The 18,658-nt window shown below is 40.9% G+C and overlaps 1 protein-coding gene across 6 annotated transcripts in view; it reads right to left on the bottom strand.

Annotated features, from left to right (window-relative positions):
* Positions 1–443: 443 nt before the first annotated feature.
* The window catches only part of LOC131237139 (protein FREE1-like), a 53,644-nt gene continuing 35,429 nt past the window's right edge, over positions 444–18,658 (bottom strand). Inside the window, exons 4-12 of one of the 6 annotated variants that reach the window (XR_009167061.1) lie at positions 15,122–15,259; positions 10,030–10,095; positions 9,801–9,911; positions 9,105–9,197; positions 2,351–2,384; positions 1,831–1,901; positions 1,659–1,742; positions 967–1,059; positions 444–863 (exon numbers count right to left, since the gene is read on the bottom strand). Coding sequence is in view for 4 of the 6 variants with exons in the window: in XM_058234804.1 (XP_058090787.1) it covers positions 1,665–1,742; positions 1,831–1,901; positions 2,351–2,384; positions 9,105–9,197; positions 9,801–9,911; positions 10,030–10,095; positions 15,122–15,259 (591 nt within the window). In the remaining 2 variants the exon portion in view is untranslated. Of the gene's footprint in view, positions 864–966; positions 1,060–1,397; positions 1,743–1,830; positions 1,902–2,350; positions 2,385–3,607; positions 3,946–7,971; positions 8,056–8,278; positions 8,303–9,104; positions 9,198–9,800; positions 9,912–10,029; positions 10,096–15,121; positions 15,260–18,658 lie in introns of those variants that run through there. The other 5 variants (XM_058234804.1, XM_058234803.1, XR_009167062.1 and 2 more) reach the window with 5 other exon arrangements.

The following is an 18,658-nucleotide window of genomic DNA, read 5'->3' as shown; positions in this document are numbered from 1 at the left end:
GTGACCTTGTAAACAGATTGGTGTAAACAATAACCACCATGGTGGACCCCACACGTTTTAACGGTGGACAGCAGTCTGCAGTGGGGTCCACTCAAGGTTTCGATTTGCCACGTCTGTGGGCCCTGCCCCACGTCCCGTCCAGGTGTCCTCATGGATGGTTTTGATGGTCACTAAAACCACTATAGTGACCCCACAGCAGTTTCAACAGTGGGAGTTCATCCCCACTGTTTTCTGCGGTGCAGTCCACTTGAAATTTGGACCTGCTCGTTTTTGGGCTCAAGCCCTGAATGGATGGCGTGGGTATGAAACACATGCATTATAGGTGAGTTCATGGTGGGTTTCAACGGTGGTGGCTGTCACCACTGTTTATAGTGGTGCGGCCCACCTAAGTCTTGGATCTACCTGATTCCGGGCCCATGCCAAGGAATGATCTGGAAAACAAAAAAAAAATGAACTGTGCTTATAAGACACATACATCACAGTGGGGCCCTAGCCTCCCGGTGGCAGCGTGTATAACATATACACATCATGGATGCGTCCACGGAATGGCAGTGAGGGTAGAACCATGCATCAGGTGGGCCCCCCAGTGTGGGGATCTATGCTGTTGGACAACACATACACCAGGTGGGCCCACTGCCCAATCCACCAGTTGGACAGCGAGGATAAAACATAAACATCTAGTTGACCCATGGCCCGGTCCACATGTAGGTGGACAGCGTGAATAAACTCATACCTGGTGGACCCCAAGTAGCTGTCCATGCACCGGTGAACAGAGTGAATAATGCTACTCCCGTGGGTTATGTATACATCCACAAGCAGACACGTGCGCGAGAAACTTTGCATCAGTATTTAGATCTTCTGGCCTGAAAATAAGGTGATTTACATCCGGTGGGCACCAATACAACAACAAAAAATAAATTAAATTAAATTAAATTAAATTGATGTACCATTCAGTTTAATTTGTACCTTGTGGCCCACCTAAGAATTGAAATAGCCTGTTTTCAAGACCTAAGATCTAAGCTTTACATCAGGTGGGCTACAATATTTAGATCTTCTAGCCTGTGAAAATAAAGTGATTTACATCCGGTGGGCCCCCATACCAAAAAACAAAAAGACAGCGAGAAGAAATTTGATGTACCCTTCAGTTTAATTTATACATTGTGGCCCACCGAAGAATTGAAATAACCTGTGTTCAAGTCATAAGATCTAAGCATTGTTTCCGAGTAATGGAAAGTTTAGATCTTGCACACACAGTCCATATTAATACATGCTCGAGCATGTGGATGGACTGTCTCTACGTGCATGTGTAGTTGGGAACCTATGTTATAAATCCACTCGTCCAGGATTTCATCATCAAATTCTTGGACCTGGGACAAAAAATCTGAAAGATTCACAACTCAGTCGAATCTGATGATATTCATATTTTGGCTTCAGTTTTAAGATACCCTGTCCATTCATAATTTTAGCATCTTATAATATAAGATTATCCCAAACACATTGGTTCAGATTTCATATACAAGAAAGACAGGTTCATCGGCCAAAAATGTATACAAGCAGGCAGATATACACAAACCAGAAACTCCAGATGCTCTTATTAAGCATGCAACCAGAATCAACAAATCATGTGAAGTTAAACTTGCAAACAAGGGCTCACGTACAGTAATTCAGTGGGCGCTAACGAGGAAGGGATGCTGACATACACCACACTCTATCGTTTCGGAGCCAGAAGTTGGGACTTGAACCTGCAACCCAATAGCATCCAAGAACAGATCAGATGAAGGGCAACTAATGGGAATTTATGTCGGAGACAAAAATGGCAAAAAAATTTACCTGCAAATGGACTGTGCAAATGGGGCAGGCAACTTCTTTCATCCGCCTCCCAGACCCATCTGACTTCGAACCTGTGAGAAGTAACAAATCGCCAGAAACTTCAGTGGTTATCGCCGGTGGGCCTTGGAAGAAACCAACTTTTTCTTTCCAAGGGATTTTGGTAGCATTACTCTTCATTCATTGCACATCTCACCTCTCGTGCCTCAGCACGTGGTGATCAAGGCTGCCCATTCAGCACATCATCATGGATGGACGACCTGATGAAAATCCCACTGATCACATATACTCACCACCCATACAAAAGACAGCCATCCACATTTCAATCTTCTGTATGGATAATGGTAGCCTCTGATTTACACAATGATCCATCCATTTAGGTGAACTGTAGTGGGAAGGCGTCGACGGGGGAGGATCAAATAGTCAACAATGCCAGCGAAATTCTATTTCCAGTCCCTCTCTTTCAGAGGGAGCATCTAGGACATTCTGTAAATAATAGGAAGAACAAATTATTGATGATTACCTGAAGACACCTTGCGATTTCTGTCCATCTCCTCCTGTTGTTAACCACCAGAGTGAAAAGCTTTATATCAGATCAATGAAAAGCCCTTTTGCCACTCATTAACATGATGCAAAACCACATTTTAATGGTTTAAAAGAATCCACATTCCATTCAAGCAAATTGCATGGAAGAAGCAAACGAGAACATGGTACAAAGCCAACAATTTGCTACAACTAGTTTGAGGTGTTAGTAACTTTGTAGCATGAACTCCTAGGTCAGACTAGATAACACATGAATTCAGATACCGTATTATTCAGTTAACAGTAAATTTTAGAAATTCAAGTTTGAGTAGGTATTAGCATTATTCCTCAAAAATTAAAATGAAAAATAAGCATAAAATCATCAATCAGACTACATAAATGCAACGAGATACACATGAATTCCTACATTGCATTATTATTCAGTGAAGAGTAAATTTTAGAAATTCAAGTTTAGGTAGGTATTTACATTATTCCTCAAAACTAAAATGAAAATAATTAAAAAAAAAAAAAAAAAAAAAAAGGCATTTACATTCAGTTGTCTCAGAAGAGAGATTTCTGGTAAATTTTGCCCATCTTCACCTAGTTTTTCCCAGAGTTCCACCCATGTTATTCATGAGATCGATTTAGAGAATGCTCTGATTATTGTTTAAAATGAAATTTTAAGACTGGATCAATCAAGACTGGGTCAAACATTATATTTTTCTGAGTGGTGGATCAATAATACTATTCCTATACAATGGGCGTAAAACCAGACACTATCAGTGATGTGACAACATTTCACCCTAACGACATGCATACCCAATCTTAGCAGTTGTTTCTTCAACTGATGTTAAGATATTGACCAGTGATATCATATATATCTAAAATTGTCCATCTCTAACTCAAAGTTTATCCGATACTTACCATGGGCTACACAATTCCCATGCAGCCTCATGCAAGTCTGATAGTTTTTTAAGCCAATAAACACTTGCCCTGTGCCACCTCGTAAATATTCTTAAAAAGCAGTGGTAGAAACCTGGACGCCACCCTCCATCCAGTTCTCTAGGTGAACAGTTCTGTACCACCTTTCTTGTTTTCTTTTTCTTTTTTTATTTTATGTTATTATTTTATTTTTTTTTGTGGATAAATACTGATTTTATTGAAGAAGGACAAACACAAAGAAATGGCAGAGATCGCCCGGCAAACAGGATATTCCTCAACACTCCCAGTTTAGCTAATTAGTCTGCAAGATCGTTACCTTCTCTCTGGATAAGCACAAAACTGGCATCGTGAATGATGAGGTTGCAGATGTCATTGAATACGAAAGCTACCCACCACAGTTCCTTCTACATTTTATTAGCCCGTGTTATAATGTCCACCAAGACTCTCCTTCCATTATTTAACTTGCTTGAAAATTCTTTGCTAAATGAAAATACGTCGAAAAGGTTCTAGCTTCAGCTTCCATGGATTCTTTTATCCCTACCAGTCACATTTCCCCCATATCATTCTTTACTGCATACCAATACCAACTCCAGTAACTCCCCATGTCATTCCTTTTCATTTTCCATCAGCATTTCCCCCTTGTTCCAAACATGCCTGTTCACAACAGATTAAAACCATCAAGAACTTTTTTCAGCGTGTCCTGCTTACGGCTGTAAAGGTTAGTGAAGTACTTCCAACTCTTCTATATTGCTTACAATGCAAAGGAAGATTGATTCTCTTCACCATTCTACACGTGAAAATACGTGCAGATCAAATGGTTTCTTCCATTTCTTGGATGGTCAAAAGTTAGGATTTTATCTACTGCTGCCAGCCAAGAAAGAACCACAATGTTAGGAGATTCAGAGTACCTCATACTGTACTTTCAGGATCAATACTGCCGCCAACGTTGTGATCTGCTTGAGAGATTTTATGAAAAAGAAACCATTAGGATCATCTGCCTAAACTAGTTTGTTAACTGCATATGCCAAGAATATGGAGGAGAAGCATGACCAGCAAAGCGATTTATTCATCCTTACAGATTCTAAAGTGGATAATTTAAACTACCTTACCCCCAACTATTTCAAAAGGATCCTCATGCTAAGACCACTTTTGAAAAGGCAATTCTAGAAAATTGGGGAAAAGAACTGTTAAAACACTTATGCCTACCAACATGTCTTCCCATTTGGAACCTCATTCCCCTTTTAACAACATCTGTGTTCTTGTTTGGTGTTTTTCCAAGGTCCATTAACACTGAAGGTTGGCTGACTCTTTGAGCACCACCCCCCCCCCCCCCCCCCCCCGGGGTTCTTTTGACAGAGATAATAAAGATTTATTGAAGAAAACCTGAAGGCAAAACAAAACAGAAACAAGAGCCACAAAAACCCCAGAAGGGGCCCCCAAAAAACAGGAAACTACCCACAGAAATTACATGCCCCAATCCTTTAACCAAGCAAAAACCTAGGGCCTGTTTGGTTCACGTGATTAAATGGTATGGAATTGCATTAGATGGAATTAGCACCATTATGGCACAATGATTGCATGTCTGGAAATACCATGGTATTTGACCATCCAATCCCACGTTTGGGATCAAATTCTTCCTTCGGGAAAAAACCATTAAGCTAAACCCATGTTTATTGGACCATGGAATTGTAATCAACAGACCAAATTCACAACTGATGTTGGAGTCCTGTACGCATATGCAACTTGAATGTTACGTGTAAAAGGGCGCATATGGACGGATGGCATGTATAAAACACATGCATCAATGTGGGGCCCACAGATGTAGTGGATTTCAAAATCCACCAGATATCATGTAGTATCTACTTTTGGGACTGGATGATATGATACCGGATTAATCCAATCCTTCTTGTCATTTCCAAATGTCGGATGGAATTTGCATGGGACCAAATGCAATTCCATACCAATTAATCCCACGTTCCAAACAAGCCCTTATACTTACAACCGATCGACCCGAGGCACTTTTATCCCTAAAACACCCACTATTCCTTTCCAACCAAATTGACCAAAGACCTGCAAGAAGAGGAAAACCTCCACTTATCTCTGACATCGGTAGCATAAATGCCATCATGCCAGGAAAGGTACAAGTCCACCACCAACCGAGGCATTAACCCAAGCCACATTGAAAGCTGAGACAATACCATCCCAGACCCCCTTTGCGAACCAACAGTGAATGAAGAGATGGTCCTCGTCCTCTAAACACATGATACACACATTGGGCAGCACCATACCTTGCTTGTGCAGGTTGTCCACCGTTAGGATCCTCTTCCTACCAAGAAGCCATGCGAAAGCTGCCACTTTTGGAGTTTTGTACTTCCACACCTTACACATATGGCAGGCTATTGGAGAAGCTTCCGAATGGGATAAGGTGCCAAGAAGAGACCGGACAGTAAAACCTCCCGACTAATCCAGCAACCAACAAGGTCTATCTATTTTCCCCCAATCACGGCAAATGCCTTGAAGCCGCGATAGAAGCCTCAACAACTCTTCTTCCACCTCCTTCAGATTCCAACGACAAGGAGGCAGCCAAACGCCTCCTGATCTTGCCCCGAGAAGCACGAAGTAACTGAAATGTTCCGATCCAGGAACAAAGCCACTACATTCGGATACTCCGATCACAAATTAGAATCCCCAATCCATGTCTTCCCAAAAGTGGATCCTATCTCCTCCTCCTAGAGAGAAACCAACATGAGGGAGGACCATCTTCCATCCTAGCTATGGCCTTCCAACAGAAAGAAGCTCTATAAAGGAACGAATCCCAGGTTCACCACCCCAAGCCAGTGGACAATATTTTCCAGCCACCACCGATCACCACAAGCTCCCCTCTTCCACCTGAATCTCGAAACCCACCTCCCCAATAAAGACAAGTTCACGTCCTCCAACCTCTTTATACCAGCTCCGCCTTCATCAAAGGGCCTGCACACTTCTTCCCAGTCCAGCAAGTGGAATTTGCCTGTAACTGTTCCACCTTGCCAAAGAAAATCCCTCTGCAATTTATTAATACGGAGAATCACCGACTTTGGGCATTGGAAAAGCGACATAAAATAAAGGGAAGGTTCGACAGCACCTTCATCAAAGTCAACCCATTTTTGAAGCCCTACTGAGTCAAAATTCATGTAGACTTGGTGGAATTGGACACCACTCAGGCGTGCTTTCCTGATTTTTCAAGTGACTCGATGACTCGATGAGTGAAAAAATCAGGCAAGTCCTAACCATTTAGGTTAAATATTAAGAAACAAGAATCGCCTGAGGGGAGGGAAAGAAGCAGAGAGGAGAGAATATTTCTCGCGTTTTTTGCAGGGAGATTCCGTCTTCGAACGAAAGAAAAGATTCCTGAAGGTCAGGGGTGTATTTTTATGAATGGTAGTACCCGATTGCCCCTGAGACATGGATTGGATAACTCATGAGTCCTTTTTATCTAGAGGTCGGAATTCCCTTGTGATATTAGTAAAGTGTTGAGGAATCATGGGTCCCATTGTATCAGATAAATAGTGTTCTTATGAGCCAAGTTGTTACAGGTGGGGGCCATGGAAAGGAAATCTAAACCGTTGATCTAATGGGTCTCCTCATAGTGGATTGGAGATGCCCACAAGGCTATTTAACTTTTATGATCATAAGCCTTCAATAATTGGCCTAATAAACTTTGGTACTCAAGTTTGATTGGATGATACATAGGCATTGTCTCGCCACGTCTTTCTCACTACTCTCATCTCCCTGTCACTTGGTGCTCCTAGTAGCTATTGGCCACAGCGCCTTAGTGACCATGTTGACCCACCCGAGTGAAGTTTTGTAAGCTGACTGAGTCAAGTCTAAGTCCCGAGTTAGGCAAACTTATTAGCACCTCCTCTCTTAGGACAAGATGGCATCAATCCTCTTTCAACTACCCATAGTTGTCCATGATAAACTGTCTCCAAAGCCGCTCGGTTCTAAAATGGTAAATCGATTTCCCATGAGAGCCGTCTTCCCTAGATTTTTTATTTTTTTTCGTTACACTCTCTCACACCTACACACAACACATGGGTTCTTGAACCCATGACCTCAGCATTGAAACACACTGGGTGTCTTCCCTAGATGAATGTTCCATAGGCCACTGCCCCTGTTCTTTTTATCTTTGTAAACATCCAATCTAAGAGTGATATTTCTGCATCACCTCCCAAAGGGAAGTCACTTTGCAGCTTTTAAACCTATCTGCCATGGTGACCAAAGTTTCAAAGACAGGAAATAGGAAGGGATATTGGGCAAAGTAGTGTTCTTTGTGAGTGATATGAGCCCCGATGTACTGCTTCTTTCATTTCCCTATCATTTTTTCCATGCATTTACCATTCGTGGGAGGCCCAAGTAACGTAGGGTACACCACACACTCTACATCCTTAAAAAATTACCCACTCTAGAAGTCCCTTCAACCCACAAGCATAGCAATTGACCTTTTACAGGGATTTAGTTGGATCCTCAATGCCACTCTCAAGGATATAATAATAACTTCAAGATTAGAAATTTGTGTAACCCTAGCTTCACAGAATATATCAGACAAAGATCCACAAATTATAAATGACAGATGGACACTACAAATTAACACCTACACAAAAGCATTTGGGCAAACCCGGAGATTTACCACAAGAAAGCAATGCACTTCAAAATTCACCGAGGTAAGCATGAAGGAGGAAAGTGGGAGTCCTTTACATAGCCCGTGACTGCTTTTGAATAAACTTTTTGGCAAGCCGATTACAACAGCAAAGAAATGAGCATAAGAGTCGGACATTTTTTTCTTCTTTGAGAGGCACAAACAATCCACCACCTCCATTTGCGACCAAAAGTCACATGTTCAAGAAGACACTGAAGGAATTTTCAATCCACATGATCCTTCTCCTTGTCGATTTTGCAAAGGACCACTGTTCTTACACCTCAAGGCTAGGCATTCATTCTGAGCTCCTTATTTCAGAATGGCTTACGCAACCTAAAATAAGTAACAAGTTGCTAAGAACGCTTCAATCATAAAGCTCGACAAATGTTCATATCAATTATCTTTGAACTAACTTGAGAGTTTTCAATTGTATACAATACACTCAAGAAGGAGCACTTACTCTTAATTGTCCGATATGGATCTTGAAAAGCACTTACATCAAATATACCAACGGCAAGGTAATTTAGCAAATCTATAATATCAACAGGGTTTGTTAACCATCACCGACCATCAGCAGGTGACTGAGCTCATTCATCAGGACCATCCATTAGACAAACCCCTCTTGGATCAGCCACTGCTCAAAACCAAGATTGATTGGATAGTCTGAACCAATGCAAAAAGTAGTCTATGATGTACTCTAGTTGGACAGTGAATATAATTTCAGCCTACAAGGTTAAGAAAAATAGGATACAATTAGATCAACTGTCCACTTGATGGACATTATAGGCTACTTCTTGCATGGCATTGGGTTTCAGGCGGTGGCTTATCCAAAAGGTAGCTATTTTAATGGACGGTCTTGATCAATGGGAAGGTTCACCAATGAGGGTCAGGGGATCTTGACAACCTTCACCAAAGCAATGAAGATTAACAAAGCCCTATTTCTATTGTTTAACATTTGTTCCTGACTACTTCACTTCAGGAATTCATTCAACAAAGGCATTAAAAATGGTAGGGACTCCAAAACAATGCTTGCACACTGAGCATGTAGCATGCAAAGATGGTAAGCTGTGATACATAAACAGAGATTGTGAGGCAAATAAAATCAAATGCTTAGGATTAAAGATCAGCAGTTCACCTGAAGCTTCCTTGCAAGATCCTCATGACTGTGTTGTGCGGCAGATTTATTGCTTGTTTCCTTCGCATTACTCAACCTTTGCGAAACTTCTGCCTGCAAAAGAACGTGATAAAAGAATATACTGTGTTTTCAAAGTGTAGAAATCTAAACCGGTACTGAAGAGAGAGAGAGAGAGAGAGAGAGAGAGAGAGAGAGAGAGAGAGAGATGCTATTCTACACACCTGCACTATTTATTTATTTATTTTATTTCTATTTTTTTTGTTTTCCTGCTTGGGCAAAAACATGAGTTCCACTGGAGTCACTTTCCACTCCCTCCCTCTCTTCCGAAAAAGGTCGATAAAAAGATTTTACAGACAATCTTGAGATGATCCCAGTTCCAAATTCTTTTTATCTCAACGGGATTGAGGGATTGATAATCCCTCCAACAACACCAAGTGAAAATTTTGGGAAATATATCATTGTTGTTTTAACACAGTAGCCAGACAATGGCAACTAAGATCATTAGGGGTTATGCCATTTATCCTGGGTGACAATTTGAAAGAATCTTTTTGCTGCATTTGATCTGAAGTCCATTTTCATCTCCACAGTGGATGAAAAAAAATCCCGACAGAGGGGACAGGGGCAGAGCGTAGACACAACAACATTTAGTTTAGTGGCACAAGAGTCGAGAGGTCACAAATAAATTAAAGAGCATACCAAACATCGGTCACAAACTCGGACGGACTGAGCTTGCTCATCTGCAGTGAGAGCAATTCTACCATGGGTACACTTGTCACAGAAAATATCCCCGCAATTCCTGCAGTGATGCTGGAAAAGCAAAAGAGAAGAAATTCCAATCAAGTTTACGCATAAAAAAAGCTATTCCACTTGATCAACCCAGTCCAGTCAATTGCTAACTCAATAATATAAATGGTAGGATAATCACCTTACGCACAAAAGCTCCAAAATCTGTTCCACATGCTGTACATTTGGAAACTGCTTCATCTGGAACCTGGATGAGGAAAAACAGGATTGTTGACTTGGACAGATTAAACATTAAAAAACTGGGATTTTCAACCAAAAGTAGTACATCAATGATCAAACTATAGTTGCACGAAGCGTGAAGTGAAGCATCAACAAATTCAGGTGCGGGAGCAGAGAAGCGTAGGTAGGAAGTGGGAGCGGCACCTAGTTAGAAGAATCCTGAAACTAAGAAACAAACTAGGCACATTTAGTGCATAAGTGAAATGTCAAAGAAACTCTTAAGGTCCCGTATTTGGTTAGAACATAGGTCTTATGAGGCAAAGGTCGAGAGTACGAGCCCCACAGGAAGCATTCAAAATACCAGAGCTTCTTTTCAATGAAGTCCAGGATCCCTGTTCTAGTTTAAACATCTCTTTGATCATAGTCCCAGAGGCTAATGATGTTGAAGACTCTCTGCCAAAGAAGCTCGGTAAGGGAGATTCATGGCCCCTCGATGTTCATTATGTTTTCACCAATGCCATCTGTCTCTTCACTGGTGTTCTAATAAAATTGATCATCATCCATCAAAGAAAAACAAAGTGAAAATAGCACAAAATAAAAACACAATTAAGCAGCTCAGGTAAAGAGGGAAATTTTGGTTTCAAGTCAAAGCCAAGATTTTCAGCCTGTTTGGATGTACTCCAGAATGACGATCGACTGAAATAGCTTTTTACGTGTAAGATATGCTGCAAACCAACAGAGATGGCAACAGAACTTTCTTTTTTATAGTAACTTACATTATACATACATTACAGAAAAAGGATGGATAATGAGATATCCTCAATGCCAATACAACATGTGAATCTGATCCCCGAAACTATTAAAAAGCTCCGTGGAGCATCTTCCAAATGCACTTAAGGATTTGGCCCAAACCACTTTAAACCTTGCAGTCAAAAAAAACTTCCTGCCTAACACCAAATTATTAGAGGTTCTTCTGTTGCTTCCACTCATATTGTCCGAAGGTGCCCTGCAGCAAGGAGAGGCGCCATGGCATATTCCCTTTTGGGTAATGGCAACCGTAGTGCCGTTACCCAAAAGGCACTATCGCCTGAGGAATCACCAATTGATATTGAAGAGGTATTTGAACCACCACATGCCAGATGACTCAAACTAATAAAGCACAAAAAAATGATTCACTAATTCCTCACCCCAAAGACAAAATGCTTACATTAGGAATGATCCTTTTTAAAAAAAAAAATCTCAAACGATCAAGAGTAAGCAGTCTATTCTTTCCCACCGACCAACTGAAAGCACTCACCCTTTGTGGATCAAAGCAAGACCATATGAACATAGCCGTAGTCCTTTACCTCAGTCTAGATTCCTTTGATAAGGTTACATAGAAAGATTTAACAGTAAAACATCCAGATCTATCCAGTTTCCAAGGCGATGTCATAATGAATGGCTTTAACTATTGTAGATTTCCATGATACTGACTCAAATTTCTTCAAAATAATCGTGAACACACAACTTGGTTCCCTACGAAGTGGACACCAAAAGATCAACGCCTTTCTCTATACCACCTGAGCCAACCTACATTAGAAAAGTGTAAGGTCCAACTTCCGAACAACATTTAGTCCCAAAGTTGGGTTCGAGACCCACCCCAATGCGGCAAACAATCTCCCGTCTAAATTGGCTTCCGCTATAAATATGTAATGAACCAGAATTTCCTGAGCCCATTTGGAACTTCATGTGTTTGTGCCCTAGCTACCCCTGCGTGTGTGACTGCACTTCCGCACCCGCACAAGTTCACACGTGTGAACCCTCATGAGTGAGCATGCATGCACCTTGTACACTTGTACGCACAAAAACAACTTCAGGAGAGTGTTGACCAAGACCAAAGGGTAGACTTGGACTTCACTTTCCACATCATCACTACTTTTGTGGTAGGGACTTGACCGAGTCAAGCCCATGGAGCTAAAAGCCCACGGCCCATAACAAACTCCACTAACTCTCTCTTAAGTCACACCCCACTATCCTACATCATCCTCCACTAAGTGGACCACTACCTCTCTCTCCTCTTCCCACCTCCCACATGCACCAATGCATATCTTCCACCACACCTTCCACCTCCCTCACCCACCAATGCATGCACTCCACTAATCCTATTGCTACAATCACCCTCGCATCACTATCCACTCACCTCCTAACCTGTGAGGTGTTACTCCACTCACATGAGCCCAATCCTTAGTCAATTCTCTACACACCCAAAAGCTTGTAGAGAGAGAGAAAAGAAAGGAAAGGAAAGGGTAGAAAAGAAAAGAAGGAAGAAAGAAAAGATAGAGACAAGAGAGAGGAAAGGAAAGAAACCACTGTAGTGTGTTATTATCCCCTACATCCATCCTTTTTACCGCCTCACCTTAGGCATGAGCCCAAAAACCAAGGTAGATCTGAACCTTAGGTGGAACGCACCCTAAGGAATAGTGAGATTGAACGACCACCATTGAAAACTTCTAGGCCCACAGAGGTGGGCTACGTTCTAAAGCCAACGTGCTAACAGCGTGCCCCCACACTGTGGAACCCACTATGATGTATGTTTTCATCCATGTTGTCCATTCAGTTTGTTGGGGCCCACCATGGTGTATGGGCTTACCCACACCATTCATCCATCTCACCAGCTCATTCCAGGGCACGAGCCTAAAAACAAGACAAATTCAAAGCTTAAGTGGGCCCCACCACAAAAAGCAGTGGGATAATGACACCTACCGTTGAAACCTTCCCAGGACCAAGCGTAAAGTTTATTTGTTATCCAACTTGTGGGAGGGGCCACCAGGGACGGGGGCTCCACTCATGCTGTCCAGAACAGCGTGCCCCCACACTGTGGAACCCACTGTGATATATGTTTCTATACACGTTGTCCCTTCAGTTTGTTGGAGCCCACCACAATGTATGGGCTTACCCATACCGTTCATCCATCTCGCCAGCTCATCCTCTTTAAAAATCATTTGTTGCGGCTGAATATCGGTAATGGCTAACACAATCTGTGAGCTTTTATGGATAAAGTCTCTCGTGTGACGTGATCTTTCCTCCTGCGTCAATCCCTCTTTGTTGTGATATTCAGGTGCCTGCTCATATTGCCAACAATCCGATGTTCCATAACACACAAAACATATCAAAATGGATTGACATTTTATTCGAGAGAAAGTGGTATATAAAGATGTCACCACACCATTGTTAGATTTGATGAAAAACTTGCAGACATCTTTACCAAAAGCTTTGAATTTTGCTTGTCTTCATACTACCAGCTCGAGGGGGAGTGTAGAGAAATATGTGTGTGTGTGTTTCAGTAATATGGTGGAGTACCATTCTAATTGTAATAAAATTGAGGAGAGGGGGGCCTCCCAGCCCTCTCTCATTCTCTCTCCCTTCTTTCTTCTTCCTTAGTCCTCTTTTATTATGTAAATCCACCACATTGCAGATTAACTCTACATCACATTTCAGCAACTCAATTTTTCTCACAAAAATTTCAAACCGATAGTGTCACCTTAAGCAACAGCTTCTTCGTTACCAAATTATGCAGCGACATTGAAGCAGGAACCACAACCGCATGGATAGTAGATGTTGATGATTACTCCCTCCCCCTCTTTTTTTTTTTTTTTTTTTTTTTTATAATGACATCAGGGTGTCCCTGCCCCACGCAATCACCCGCAAATCACATGCATCGGGTAATCCCGGGGAGGGGAATCGAACTCGCGTCTGTGGGAAGCAAACCCACGATGCTAGCCATTCGCACAAACCCCGCCATAAGCTTCAAATCTAATTATTTCATCACATCTTCATGTTTTAATCAGCCATACTTTTTTCTAGAATATTTTTGTTAATTCCTGAGCTGCTCTTATATCAGTTTTGCAAATTCCTACTACACAGCTTCCTAAATGATTATTTTCACTTTCTGGATCAGGAAACGGAATCCCAATCAGGGAACGAGTATGAATCTGTGTCAAAATGTAAACGAGTATTATCAGGTAGGAAACAGAAACGGGATAAGGGCAGGAGCTAAAGTCTAAGAATGCACAAGTTGAAGCAGGAACAGCACCTAATTAGAAACATCCTGCAACTAAGCTTCAACCACCAACATACAAAGACATGGTATGAGCAGTAACTGATAAATCTCAGGTGCATATCTTGAAAGCATTCCATGGACTTACAGTAACGAGTTAAACAAGTATGATATTGACAATCGTTTTGTTTAAATGCACCACCTGAAAAATCAATATCATGCATACAGTCTAGATTGTGCATGACTTTTAGGGATGCTAGTTTCTTTTAAATGCTTGTTATGACTTATGACTTCACAGAAGGATCTATGGATTTCTTTCATATAATCTTGGGTAGAACATATGTTATAGGCGTTTCTCTGGGACACTAGTGCATGGAACGGGTAAAAATGAAAAAAGGTTTGCTTAGCGTACTTTTTTTTTTCTAGAAAGGCAAGGAAATTTTATTAAGAATGAGGCAAGCAAAACACCTCACGGAACCACAGAGCAAAGACCAGCTAGAATTTTATTTTTTTTTAAAGGTCCGAATGGCAATCCATAAAAGGCTTTAGAACCAAAACATCTAGTTTGGATTTTCAAGACACCTCATATGGACCACCTATTATTAAAACACCTATTGTTATGCTTTTTCCAAATGGGACCAAATATGCGATAGAAGGATAGCTTCCAAAGATCTTTTCCTCTTTTTCCCCACACCACCCCATGCAAAACCATAAATTACAAATTACAAACTTAATTTATTGGAACAAACTAAAAATAGCATTGTAGTGGTTAAACAGAAATAATAATAATAATAACCAACATAAATATTGATACCATGAACATAGAGAAACATGTTTATTTTTATGGCTTTCAAATGAATGGAACTGGAATCTATGACTAAAATATTTCTTCAGGAATCCAAAAAAAAAAGGATAAAGCAATGAGAAAATTAACGTCCAAAAAAAAAAAAAAAAGGAACTCACAGACCCAAAGAAATGTCAGGCACTCGTCTGCAATTGAACATAATAAGACTCTTACCCAGTGATCTTTCTCCTCGTTACCAGGCTTTATCAAGTTCATCCAATCAGCTAAACCTTTCTTCTTTTCTGTTGGCTGTTCAGATTGTTTGCTAGCATCAGGAGTTACCCTGCTTCTACTGCCACCCATCTCCTTAAGCTGTGATTTAGAGAACACATAAATAGAGGAATTTATTTCCCTAAGCAATATATAGAAGATTTTAGAAGAAATAAAGCATTCTTATGTAATGGATCTTTTGAATAAAATACAAAAGGAGAAAAAAAATACAAAACAAAAAAATTAAAAAATTTAAAAAAAAAAAAAAAAAAAAGAAGTTTGCAACCAGTTTGCGACAGCATTCAAAGCATCGATCACCAAATGAAAGATAATGTAAGTCAAAAGTTCTGTAAAATATAACCCCTTCTGCAGTTTACCATGGAATTCTTTCGTATTCTTTACAAGAGAAAAAGCCATCCCATAATTAGGAAAGGATATCTGGCAGTTCTTGAAAATGTTAGGAAGCAAGCATCATAATATAGTAATAAACAATTTGATATCTGATGAATTTTATATGAAATGACAACTAAGGGGAAGCGACCAGAATGAAACTGGCTCTTTGCATTTCAAAGAAGAATATTTCATTTGGATGGTGACAAAAGATGATACCTTGCAGTGAACTGCTTGACTGTTTGACATCCAGATTCCAGATGTGTTACTAACACAGATAATCAATCCCCAATGCTACATCCACTGAGCTCTTTCCATAGTCAAGGTCTGGTAGCACTTTCAATTCCTTGTGGTGTGCAAATCAACTATAGTTTCTTGGAGATGGTGATCATGAACAATGAACGATTACCTTTTCTTCCACTAAATGGTGTATTATTAAGAAGGTATAAAATAATGTGATTACACAAGAAGTCTCTAACCATGAAAGGATGGTCCAAGGACGATGTAAACAAATCCCTAGAAAGGTAGGACTCATCCCTGGATTACCTTTCTCCACATTATGTAAAGGAAAAGCTTTAGAGAAACACATTTCCTTTAGGGCCCATTTTGACTCACTTTCACGGGAGTGGGTTTCCGCAGAAGGGGTTTTCACACCTGTTGTTTTGATCAACACAAATGGAAACAAATCCAATTGTTTTATGTTGAGCCAGCTTTGTAGGTGAGCAGGGGATCCAATTGGTTTTCATGCTTACTATTTTGTCAAGCTAGGGATACCACGGGGTTTGTGAAAGTGCATCAAAATGCAAAACATGGACTGGGTTGGCCTAAAACACGGTATGTCAAAATGCCCCTTCTGATGGTGCGTCCAATCAGGCCCTTATATGTCATCATGAAGGTTAGTCTTTGCATCCAGGGGATGCTTTAAAGTTTTAGTGTGGCAAGTTCTGATTCAGATGTGATTGCCCAAGCGTTCTGATCGTTTCAATGGAAGTGATGAGATGGAGGAAAATTGAAGATGCTCAGCAGTTTTGTGTTTGAGGTTTTTGGGCACCGAGTTTCTCGTCTTTGGAACCCCTCGATCTCTTCTTTTATTTTTAATATTTATTTATTTGAAGATTGCAACATTATTAAAAGCCCAAGGGCAAGAAAACAACAAAGACAAAACTAACAGGCAAGGGAAGAATAGACAAAAGACAAATTGAAACAACGGAAAAGATAAAAAAATAAAAATAATAAAAATAAATCAATAAAAAGAAAAGAAAAGAAAAAACCTAGGAAAAAGGCTATGCAACTCGAAATGGGGGTGCACCACCACAAAAACAAAGCAACAAAGAAACACGAGGAGCCTAGGGGCACCTGATCCAAGGGCAGGAGGCAAGCTAGCCAATCCGCAACATCCCTCGAGATCAATGCAATAACCCAAGCAGGGGGAAGCTGAATCCTGAGACTTCCCTCCTCATCCTCGAAATTGCCCAGAACGTAGTTAGGATCAAAAGCCGCCAACGAGCAATTTGGGAGCCATTGCCTGACACACCGTTCCAGGCGAAGAGCAGATCAGGAACGGAAGAAGCCATCACCCACACCATTTTCGAGAAGAGGAGAATAGACGTCCAGATATCTGAAGAGAAAGTACAACTGATGAAAAGGCAGGAATGGTTTCAGCATTCTACTTGCCTATTACGCCCCCCTGTAAAGGCCGCAGGCCCACAACAGCCCCGTAATGGTCTGTTACAGGCAGATATGAGCTTTTCAGATTTTTTCCAACGTTAAGGGGCATATAAAGGTTTTTCAAGGGGAGGTGGGGGGTGTTTCCAATAAAAAAGAGACTGCAAATGCCATTGTGGGGGTCATAACAACCGTTGCGGGGGTCGTAAAGGTAACAGTGGTGGCCGTCATGACCACTGTTACCATTACGGAATACCTTGATTCTAAACCCTTTGCAACGGTAACAAACAGAAGAGGGAGCAGTAGCAGTCAACTTCTATAGAATGGGCCTTCTATTGATTATTGATTCGACTAGAGGGACTCCTAGCAAGTATCTCATACGGGCCACCAAGCAAGCTAATGGGCCTAAAATCTTGGAGATAATCAGCCTCTTAGTTTTCTAAAATGAACAAAATGAAGGTGGCCCCCATAGCACAGGGAAGCTTCCCATTAGAGAAGAAATCATAAACCAAGGAAAGAAGGTCCTGTTTGATGACTTCCCAAAACATTTGAAAGAAAGCAAGGGGAAACCATTGGGGCCAAGGGCTTTGTCTTTGCCCAAAGAAAACACAACATCTTTAACCTTTGACTGGGTGAAAGGAGATTCAAGTGAAATGGCAGTCTCAGCCGAGATATGGGGAAAATCAATGTTGTTTAAAACGAGATCACCCTTCAAAAGAGAGGAGACTGCGATAAAAGGAGACTATATGATCACAGACCTTATCCTTCCCATCCACTCTCACACCATTGGCGGAGATGCTATGGATCTTATCATTATGGGCCTTGGCGCTAGATCTCTGGCACCATTTGATCACTTCCTGACTTTGTCTGAATAATCTAACAGCAAAACAGATTTGTGGTCTCTTTCAATAATAGACAAAACGCCAAGCTGATCCTTAGCGTCAATCGCTTGAATAGCCGAAAGAAGATTGGCTAACTCAAATTGTAGGGAGTCCGGGGAAGATTTTCTCCAGCAGATTAATTTGGCTTTAAGCAATTTCAATTTCTGGCTAAGGATGGAGCCCGGATCACCTAACACAGAAAAAGAAGACCACCAATCTATGATCATAAGGGAGAAATCTTTAAGAAATCTTTCAATTGAAGCCAAGATAACTCAAAGCGAAAGGGCTTAGTACCCCAACTCTTCTCTAATCTAGTATCTCTATTCTCTTATTCTAATCTATTTCCTAATCTCATTCTCTCAACTATCAATTATCAACTCTCATCTGATCTCTTAATCTTTCTTTGCTTAGCATCTATTTCTAATCTATACCCTAAGTTCTAACTTGTATGATCTATTTCTTTCATTATCATTCTCAAGACTTAACAAGTCAACTCAAGAGTGATAAACACACGTAAGAGTCAAGTCACCCAAAATTCAACATTATTTTGTTTTATTATAATTGT

This window comes from Magnolia sinica, chromosome 2, assembly GCF_029962835.1.
Source record: "Magnolia sinica isolate HGM2019 chromosome 2, MsV1, whole genome shotgun sequence".
NCBI classification, from domain to species: Eukaryota; Viridiplantae; Streptophyta; class Magnoliopsida; order Magnoliales; family Magnoliaceae; genus Magnolia; species Magnolia sinica.
This window is presented reverse-complemented; position numbering and strand designations above follow the sequence as displayed.